At 30.7% G+C, this 11,683-nt stretch overlaps 1 protein-coding gene across 1 annotated transcript; it reads right to left on the reverse strand.

Moving 5' to 3' along the window:
- Positions 1-5,313: 5,313 nt before the first annotated feature.
- Positions 5,314-7,653, reverse strand: LOC106758044. Its single transcript, XM_014640940.2, has 2 exons — positions 7,021-7,653; positions 5,314-5,791 (listed from the first exon to the last, which is right to left on the reverse strand). The coding sequence occupies exons 1-2, from the start codon at positions 7,471-7,473 to the stop codon at positions 5,723-5,725; spliced, it is 522 nt and encodes a 173-aa protein (XP_014496426.1). The 5' UTR covers positions 7,474-7,653; the 3' UTR covers positions 5,314-5,722.
- Between the last annotated feature and the right edge of the window lie 4,030 nt (positions 7,654-11,683).

Below are 11,683 nucleotides of genomic sequence, written 5' to 3' on the forward strand. Positions count from 1 at the left end.
AACGCAATTAATGAAGATATGCAAGGACGTGTTAAACGAATTCGAGATAATTTATCAAACATAACTTTGGATATAAATCGACGCATGGAAAAAGTGAATTTCAATGTCAACTTAATTCTTCACAAATTATATTTTAGTAACTTTAATTATATCTTAATATATATTACTTCATAATATTTTTTATTGTCATTTTAACTTACTGGTCTTCAAATAAGGTGGATTCTAGAATAAGTGACACATTGGAAATAACAAATGTTCAAAAAAGAAGAATCTTTGTCATTGTTGACCGACAACTTATAGTTATTGAATGTCAAAATGCACTCCTTATTGACAAAAGCAACATAATTGGTGGAACTCATTCATGTCAATATATCGAAGAGCAAATTTTTGACTAACGAACATTCAAAATAACAAATTATTCATATAGTGCTTTAACGCATAATGGAGATGCTGATACATGAATGAAATTGATTCATTATAAATTATGATAAATCATATTATGACTTATCATCTACATAACTATAATATCCAATGTCATATTTTAAGTTGACTTTATTAATCGTTTTATCTTAAATATTTAATATAAATGAACCCAACCTCTAATCATTCAATATATTTCATAACTACAATAATGGTAATAAAAAAGATATTCAAATTTACTATAAAAGCAAAAATTAATACCAAGTGTCACTAAATTATATACTAAAAAAAAATCAGTGTTACAAAAATATATTTTATTACTTCTTTATTTATTATTTTAAATTTTAGTATTTCAAATAATATTTACAAAATATATGTAACTCATAAATATTATTTTATATTACTATTGTCAATACCCAATTTCGTCCGGGAAAGTAAATAATCAAAATTAAAGAATAAGAGGATAATAATTAATGGTGGGAAAAGGAAAATGATAAAATAATCTTCCTTAATGCAGGACACATCACTTTAAAATGTTTTTGAAATATTAGTTTAATATGGTAATAATTTGAATTAATATTATGACAATAATTATAAGCAATAATTAAAAATATATTGATATAATTTGCTTCTGAAGAGAAAAATATGATTTCTTTTTAAAATGGACAAATTTTCTGTCAATAATTATAATCAATGTCTTGAATATTATTTTTCTTGCAATCAAGACCTTTATTTTCCCTATCTTGTCCATTGTGACTAATTCACATTTAAGACAAGATTATCATAAGATTACAATGTATGTATATAAATAGGCACTCTGTGAAAGAAAAAAAGGAGGGACGAAAAAGAAAAGAGAGAGAAAAACACCTAGAGAGATAATAAAGATTGAAAAAGAGAATATAGAAAAAAATAGGTTCTCAGACATAAGGGGTTGTGTCAACTGCAACCACCACCAAGGAAGCACTGGAATTCTAGAAGCTAAAAAGGTCATCTCTATACCATTCCTTTTTCCCTTTTATTGTACTTGAATGTTTTTCAAAAAGGGTACGATTTTCACTGCACCAAAATAACGTGTTGTAAAAAAATCGTAGAAAGAATGTTTTCTTTTGTTTGTTTTGGTACTGGTTATATCTCTTGCATCACCTGATGTTTTATCATTATTATTATTTTTAAATAAAATAATTAATAAATCAATAATTTCAAGAATAAAAAATATATTTCTTATAACGTTTTTGTCTATAAATAAATCATAAAATAAAATGTACGCGCGGGCCTATGACTGTTTTATTTCTTTTTTCCAATCTTTCTTAAAATAAAAAATTACAAAATATTTAAAACCAAAAGGTCAGTTTTGTTAAATTAAATTTTTTCACTTTTTGAAAAATGTCAAACAATCCATAATTTTTAAACAAACTCACAAACCTTTTTCTAGATAAAAAACTACGTGATCCCTGATTGTCCATTAATGGATATACGTAGGACCAATGTCAATCCATGTCGGGTTCATAAAATAAAAAAATATTTTTGTTTCATAATAATTTCTTTTATTTTATTTTACTTTTATTTTTGAGAAAATTTAAATATTTTGGAAAACCATATTAATTTTATACATTTAATTAAAGGTACTGTCTTTGGGCAGACGTGCTAGGATACTAATACCTTTCTTACGTGTAAGCGATTCCCGAACCTGAAAATCTCTTTTTCGTAGACCATGCTTTTATGAACCCTCCAATGATTGACCTTGGTCCTACGTATATCCATTAATGGACAATCAGGGATCACGTAGTTATTTATCTAGAAAAATATGTTTGTGAGTTTGTTTAAAAATTATTATGGATTGTTTGACATTTTTCGAAAAGTGAAAATGTTTAGTTTAACAAAATTGACCTTTTGGCTTTAAATATTTTGTAATTTTTTATTTTAAGAAAGATTGGAAAAAAGAAATAAAACAATCATAGGTTTTATTTTATGATTTATTTATAGACAAAAACATGATAAGAAATGTATTTTTTATTCTTGAAATTATTGATTTATTATTTATTTTCTTTTAAAATAATAATAATGATAAAACATCAGGTGATGCGAGAGATATAGCCAATACCAAAAGAAACGAAAGAAAACATTCTTTCTACGATTTTGTTAGAACACGTTATTTTGGTGCAATGAAAATCATACCCTTTTTAAAAAACATCCAAGTACAATAAAAAGAATAAAGGAATGATATAGAAATGACTTACCTTTTTAGCTTCTAGAATTTCCTAGTGTTTCCTTTGTGGTGGTTGCAGTTGACATAATCCTCTGAGAACCTATTTTTCTCTATATTCTCTTTTTCAATCTTTATTTATCTCTCTAGGTGCTTTTCTCTCTCTTTTTTCTTTTTCGTTCTTTTTTCTCTTTCACAGAGATTGTATTTATATACACACATTGTAATCTTATGATAATCTTGTCTTAAATGTGAATTAGTGGCAATGGACAAAATAGGGAAAAAAANGGTCTTGATTGCAAGAAAAATAAATCAAATAATATTTAAGACATTGATTATAATTATTGACAGAAAATTTGTCCATTTTAAAAAGAAATCATATTTTTCTCTTCAGAAGCAAATTATATCAATATATTTTTAATTATTGCTTACAATTATTGTCATAATATTAATTCAAATTATTATCATATTAAACTAATATTTCAAAAACATTCTAAAGTGATGTATGAAAGATTATTTTATCATTTTCCTTTTCCCACCATTTATTATTATCCTTTAATTTTGATTATTTACTTTTCCGGACGAAATTGGATATTGACAACTATAATTAAAGACAATTTGATAATCTTTACCTCCAAATCCTTAAAAAATAACAAATCCTCTTAAACACACCATAATCTTACGTTGAAAGCATAAACTAATTGTAACGAGTTTCAAAAGAATAAAATAAAGGTAGATCAATTGTAAGAAGAAAAAAAAAAGGTTTTTTTCTCTCTGATTTCAACATATCTACATCTAGAATGAATGCATTTGCATAATGATCAAAGATTGGTGATGAAAAAGCATGCCTATCGTCTAGAATGCATTTGCATAATCATAAAAGTTTGGTGGAGGAAAAGGATACCGAAATAATTCCAATGATGTAGACCCAACACATCTTTATGCAACTTCGTCAACCTCCTCCAATGTATTCGGCTTGACCTAGCCAACTTTTGCATCACGTGTTGCATAATCTCATTCAACTTCAACTCAAATAACCAAATTGTCGGATAAAATGTCCTGTTAATAAAACGTAAAGTGTGAAAAAAACAAAAGAAAGAACGTGCAAAAAAGATATGGAACATTGCTAAAGTTCAAACATCTTTTCGTCAGAATATGGAAAAGTATAAGAGATCTTATATTAATAAACCAAACACATTAATATCTTTATATCACATAAAAACAGCTATTAAAATTAAATTTCAACTTTAAACTAACAGTTCTGTAATAACCCTAGCTGTAGCATTAAAGTGACATAATAGTACTCAACCAACAACATAAAGTTTTTTTTGTAATTTACCCTTTTGGTCCTCTTTTACCACCTAAATCTAGGGCACATGTAGTGGCCACCAGCCCTGAAAATTTTATATTATTATCTTAAGGTGTTCATCTTTCTGTCCACATAAAACAAAGCAATCACTGTAAGAACATCTTTATCCTTTTACAAAGTGTAGTTGTAATTTTTTCATCACATTCACACACAGAGGGGAGGATTTCGTTTTCTGATATGCAACAATTATACAAGTTAGTAACTCTTTTTATGCAATTTTCAGACCATCAGCTGTAACAATACAACTCAGCACCAACAGTTGAAACTGCCCTAGGAAGATAAACTAGCAGATTTTGCGCACAACCTTATATATAAGTACTTTTTTCTTTCTATTACCTTCTCTTATATATATTATCCTTTAGTTCTTCTCTTCTTATATCTCTCCTAAATTATAATTTTGCCATTTACCCTTTCTCCACGTTGCAAAGCCAAAATTCAGCCGGAATAGAAAAACTGAGATTCCCTCACATTCATTTCGGCATATGACAGAGCTGAAAGAGCTGTCAATATTACTCTAAATAAGCCCTTGTGTGACTTTCACCATGTTACCAATAATGCTAACAAGTTAGTAAGCTAGTCTTTGCCAAAAATGGAAAAACCAATAAATCATTGTCCTCAACAGTGTAGATTACCCCTTCCCCATATACTAGCAGAGAATCAAGTTAAAGAACATTAACCTTCATTAATAATCAACACCAAACTGAGTACAGACTATAAAAATTTGCATTGACTGAATGTCTACTGTATCTAAGGTTCACAATAGCATGATTGTAGGACTAGAGGAGCAAGCAACATGAATACACCTGCAGGGTATATATGCCACTACCTAATAGTCTTGTCCTATATCATTGTTTCAGTATAAAGGAAGACCATAATAGACCTGAAATCATTATTATTTTTTTCAAACATGTCAGCCCTATGCAGCCCTCTTCCCCCACATCAGAAAAATACATGTTACTCAAAACCACTGTTTGGAATAAAGTTTTCCATGAGAAAATGAAGATAAAAGATAAGTCCTTTGAGGCTAGAAGTAACACAAGCTTACCAAACAGACATCAAATAAACACAAAACGTACTATATTTGCATCTGCAATAATTGTTAAAAAAAAATCCAATCATTTATGGTATTACACTGCACAGAGTTACGTGTGGACGGCAAACATGTTGAATAGTTCATGCTTATAAGTTATAACACCAAGACAGAGGGCAATGATAGTAGCATACATAATCTACAAGTAACGGATAAATTTTTATCAACAAAGGCGATATTAAGCAAATACTAATCATAAATTTGCATATCAAAAGTTTATAAGAATCTATCAGTTTTGAATTAATATCATAAATTTGATTCAACTAAACACCCCCGGTATTATATTTTTATGATACAATAACATTTGACATGATACAAAATCTTCGCAAAGTTTTCACCTGAACCCATATCAACAATGCTAGCATCACCGCTATATTCTCAACGAGAAATGGATTCAGGATATTTATCTCAATTGCTTTCCTCTTTATAAGAACCCATGAATCAATAAATTACGAAGATACGGATTGCTTCTACAACACTAACTCTGCACTATATGAAGAGATAACACAAATAACACAACAGGTCCAAATCAGTGGACCTATTAATTTATACTCTCCGAAGGCATACAATCTGATTGGAGAACCCATGATCATCGTGCTACAGAAAAACTCCATTCACCCTTTTCTGCACGGTCCATACTCTATAAAACATTTCTTCCAGAGGTCCCCTGATCAAGCTTAAACTCAAGCCTTCCAGATTGACTATGCCCCTGCATATGAAAGAGAAACCAAACCGCAGAGACTTTAGCCCAATGCCTCAAAATAGAACATCAAGATTTTCATAGCATGCCCACAATCTGTATGCAACTATATACATGCAATATGAACCATAGGGATACAAGGAGAACAAACACAAAAGAGATGCCACAGAATACGACTAACTGATAAAAGAACTTCATCATAATCAACTCGTTCTTAACAGAAGAACAAACAGCATCCAACTCGTTCTTAGGACGTGATCGATTTTCTTCTCACTCTTTAATTTAAAAAGTGTTTCTGTAAAAACAATTCCATGTTACATAACTACAATTTCTCATCCAAAACATACCCGGTCTTGAAAATTGTTTCGAAAACAAAGCTTTAAAAAAAAAAACAAAAAACAGCAGGGAAATGTCCTCCCATCCTCTTCTGTTTTTGTGGTCCTAGCTCAATAGTGTGGGTCATATCGAGTGACACTGCATGTGATGAGGCATGAGCTTGGTGTCGATATCTGTCTTCTTTATCAAAAAAAAAATATATATATATATATTTTACAATATAAATCACACCGCAGTTACAGAAACCAGTCTGCATAATCATGGCCACAACATTATGCTTTGACTCTCTGTAACAGCCACTGCAGCCGCATCAACCACATTTGTCTCCTAACACCAAAGATCGCCACAAACCCATAACTCCACCAATAGTAAAAAGACGAGACAAATGAAAGATCAAAACATTCAACACATCATTCCATCCTCCACGTGCACCCACTTAATCACCAGAAAGAAACGCTTCCCAGGATTAACAGCATCAATACATCCACAAAACTAAACCATAATAACGGAAATTCAGACAATAACACCATCTCCCTTTTCATCCCTTCCTCCCTCCAACAACCCCCCCCAAAAAAAAAACCAATTTTCAATTAATCCACCACAACTTCGTCACAATCCTCAGAGAAAATTCCAGACAAATGCAATTCCCACTTCTGAAGTTGAAATTTTTCTAGAACCTCCACTCCAAACACACAAAAAAACAGGTTTATCCCCAAGTCAACTCCACGTTCTAAATTAGACATTGGTGGAAAACCTGATAATGACTGAATAGTCAATGGCCTAATAAACCCAATAACAATCTATGTAAGAATTTGGATTTAGGTCTAACTGGATCCTCTAAAACTGACTCACTATGTGAGGTAAGGATTGAAACAGGAGAAAAGGAGAAGAGAGAGTGGAACCTGGGGAGGTGCGTGGTGTTGTTTGGAGCGAACGGCGACGCATTCTGGGGGCGTTTCGAAGAGCGAGAGAGGGAAGCGCTTGTAGACGGTGCCGACGTCGAAGTAGATGAGGCCGGTGGTGGGGACATCGACGCGGATGCTCATGACCTCGAGCCAGAGGAAGAGATCCAGGGCCTGGAGGCCCGTGAGGGCGTCGATCATGCCACAGCTGAGGTGGCCCGAGACGTTGCGCTCGTAATGCAGCTCGTTCTCGAACTTGGCGTTGCAGGCCTCGTCGAGGTGGACCCAGAAGCTGCCGTCATGGGCGAGGCCGAAGTCCCTGACGCCCTTGGGGAAGAGGCCCATGGGTAGGCCGTAGTCGCTGAGGACCTCGTAGATGGTGGTGGCATTGGTGTGGCGGCTGAGCGAGGCCGTGGGCGAAACGAGAGCGAGAAGAAGAAGGAAGAAAAGCATAACTGGGTTGAGGGTTTTGGCTGCGTGGATTGTTAAGGTTTTAAGGTTGTGGGAACATTGTTTGTTGGTTGGTTTACAGAAGAAGAGATCAGTGAAATGGGTTTTTGGGATTGGCGAAGAGAGAGAGAGAGAGAGACAGAGAAGAAAGGGTGACAGCTTGTATACAGAAGGGATTAGGAGAAGAATGATCAATTATTGGTATTCGGTGGTGACTGCTCTCAGTGCTATGTGCTGTGTGGGCCTTTTCTTAGTTTCTTTCCTCCATTTTCTTACATTTTTTTTTAATTTTTAAAAATTAATCTTAATCTTAATTAATCTATATTTAAGTTCTTACAACAGTCGTGTGTAGATGATAATTATAATTTTAAAAATATTTTGACAATTATTTAAATCAAAAAGTGTGTGTATGTATAGAAAAATTTCTTAATTTTGAATGATAATAAAGTTTGTATATTTTTGTAATTGCAATGTAGATGGTAGACATATATTGGAGGTGTGACAACGATCGTAATTTTGTCTTGTTTGAATCATAGACCATTATTTTGTGTAATGAATTTAGATAATCATGTTTTGCAATTATTAATGGTAACTGTTATTTTTGTTGAACAACTTGCTCTGTCACCATAATTGTTGACTTTATCAAGTAACAGATGGCGTATGCGCTACCTTTTCGTTAGATTGAATTCACTCCAAGTCAATTTATTAATTAAGAATACTGTTGACTCTAATCCAAGATTAAGGCTGCCTTATTTTTAAGATAAACTTTCAAATTATAAACACTCACAAAAACTTGTTTCCGGTAAAAGACGTATCCTACAAAGTAATCTTTTAATATTTTAGAAATCAAGTTGATTTTTTTTTTCTTTTTTAAGTATACTTTTAACAAAATAACCTTTCAAAAACCTCCACTTATTATTTAGAGATATATATATAATTAAAGCCGCAAATGATAAAAAAAAAAAAAAAACTCCATCTTTACTAAACAGTTGTAAAAATATCTATATATTATAAAAGAAAAATAACGCAGTAAAATGCCCAAACCGAATCTTTTAACTTTTGTACCTCATATTATGTCAAACCCATAACCACAATTACGTAGAACAAAAGAACAAAGTTGTAATTGCCAAAGTTTGATATATTTATATTTTTAACCAAACAACATCCACCGTCATATTAATAATTGTTTTTAACACCGTCTTATAAATCATCAGCTTCAATTTTATTTAGATAGAAACATATACCAACGTATATATGTAATTGTATAAAAAAATTCATTGCAATTATAAAATTAAAGATCTCATACCAACCAATAATATTATACACAATAACTTTGAAAAACAAATTACAAAACTACTTAATTTCCATACTAACTCAAGCACACTCCTCTCACATAAAAAAATCCAAACTTTCTTTTATCCACAAAAAGGTAGCACAACTTAACTCCTCTTATTTTGTTAATTCAACTATAACACTTAGTAATTTACTATTATGTTGATAGTTACTGCATTAATCTTCAAAATTCATTATTTTTCTTTCTTTTTTTATCCTATTGACCTCTAAACCATATCATTTCAAAAAAATATAACCTATCCTAAAACTTCAATACTAATAAAAACCAAATGAGATATATAACATATTTGATCATTTTACTCATTCTAAAAATTAAAATTTAAACTTTAATCATTATTTTCACTATTTTACCAAGTTAAATTTTTTTAGGATCTTACATTCTTCCCAACACAAATTTTCGTCCTAAAAAATTACACTTACTAGAAAAAAAAGTAAATCCTCCCCACATCTTCCCCCACACAAACATGATACACAAAAGAGTGTGTAACTCTAAAGTCAAAAGAACATTCACACATTTACCATTCAAAATACACATATCGTGAATCAAACTACATTGAGCACAAACAATCAATACAATATTAGCAAAAAGAGAAGAATTGAAGAACGTGATATATTGATAATGATAAAAAGAAAGTCCAAGAATTCAAAAATGCAAATGTTGTTAGAAGACTTGTACTTTAGTTTTAAGCTTTTATAATAAATATCTTTTAGTTGTGTATTAGACCCAAATTAGAAGGATACATTACAACTTGCATAAGATCACTCATGAAAGATTTTTATTTCAAAAGAACTCTAGAATAATTAATTATTATTAGAGATAATTGATTATTCTATTTAATTTTAGATTTTCAGAAAATCTCCTGTAATAATTGATTATCATTGTTAGTAATCAGTTATCATAGTGAGAAAATATTTTTTATAATAGTTTCTTGAATAATCAATTACCACTTATGATAATTGATTATCAGCGGCAGTTGCAAATAGACTCTTCAATTTTTTGACCTAATTTTCAAAATAAGAGTCTATATATATTTTACCTAAACCTAGTTTAAAACAACTTTTTTATTCAAAGGTTTAGTGTTGTTCTACAAAGATAAACTTTGTGTTTTGGAAAGAGCCTTGTAAAACCCAATGTTGGTAAAGTGAGAGCTTTCACTGAGTGCGTCTTAAGTGATTATGTGCATTTATTGTGACTAAGAAAAGTTGTCCATCCTTTGTGTGTCAAAGGAACTTTTGTTCATCACTTGTGTCTTCAAGAAAGGTTCTTTCTAACCTCTACTCTACTCTTTGAGATTGTAAGTTTTAGTTATTTCTTAGTGATATAATCCCTCTTTAAAGAGATTGACAACTAGATGTATGGTCTTTTGATCCAAACCAATATAAAACTACACTTTCAAAATAAGAGTCTATATATATTTTACCTAAACCTAGTTTAAAACAACTTTTTTATTCAAAGGTTTAGTGTTGTTCTACAAAGATAAACTCTGTGTTTTGAAAAGAGCCTTGTAAAACCTAGTGTTGGTAAACTAAGAGCTTTCACTGAGTGCGTCTTAAGTGATTATGTGCATCTATTGTGGCTAAGAAAAGTTGTCCATCCTTTGTGTGTCAAAGGAACAGTTGTTCATCACTTGTGTCTTCAAGAAAGGTGCTTTCTAACCTCTACTCCACTCTTTGAGATTGTAAGTTCTAATTATTTCTTAGTGATTAGTTAATCCCTCTTTAAAGAGATTGACAACTAGATGTATGGTCTTTTGATCCAAACCAATATAAAAATACTAGTACAACTTTCTCTTCCCCTACACTTTTTATCTTTCTCGTTGTTTTTTTATAAAGAATCAATTTTTGTTATAAAATCAGTTTATGAAAAAGAATTCTTTGTTTTAAAGACAATTTTATTAAAAAAATTCACCCTCCGCCCCGCCCCAGTCCATTTAGGATGTCACTAACCTCTTATCAATTTACTTAATCATAATTGAAAGTTTGCCCTAATATCATTGTATATAAAAGAAAATTTTCAAAAAACCTTTATTAAAGAAAACTTGAGAAAAAGAAGAATGAATATTTACAAATTTAATTTAAATAAAATTTAAGATGACTAACTTTCTAAGTTTACAAGATTTCTTCTCCATTAAGATGTTAAATCCTATAGACATTGTTGTTAGGGTTTTGACAATCTTGAAGGGTCATTTCAATTTGACATAAACTTGTCTTTTGATGTACCCTTGCACGCACTGTTCCTCATTAACCATACTATGTCACCTCACTACAAAAAAATGTCATTTAGTGGAGGTTTTTTTTTTTCGATTTGCAGGGGTTTTTCAAACTGCCGCAGTTTGAGTCGCCACAACTTATTTGCGGAGGTTTTTCGCACCCCCTGGTATCACATTTAATTTGCGGAGGTTTTTCTGCAGAGAGTAGAAACCTTCTCTATTACTGGCTATTATCTTGTGGGAGTTTTTAACCTCCTTTATTTTCAACTATTTAATTACAGAAAATACCTGTATTTTTTATATGCTATTCAATTCACCAACTTGCTAAAGTAATAAATAAAATATATAAAATTGTAAAATACAAAAAAAAAAATTCAAAATTAATTTTATTGATGATTTAAAATAACATACATTCATTGACAATTACAATGTAAACATTATATTCTTAATGCCATTATAATAACATAAAACTAAATTCAACTAAAATGTAATTACAACTTCATCCATAATCACTAAAAATTCATAATAGACTAGCATGAGATAATCCTCTTGTACTCCAAAAAGACCCGAACTCATTTGCATCAACACCTTCCTGAAATGATAAAAGAAAAATATTAAAATAAAATAGTAAATGACATAAGTGTAATTTG

The sequence above is a fragment of the Vigna radiata genome, chromosome 4, assembly GCF_000741045.1.
Source record: "Vigna radiata var. radiata cultivar VC1973A chromosome 4, Vradiata_ver6, whole genome shotgun sequence".
Classification (NCBI taxonomy): domain Eukaryota; kingdom Viridiplantae; phylum Streptophyta; class Magnoliopsida; order Fabales; family Fabaceae; genus Vigna; species Vigna radiata.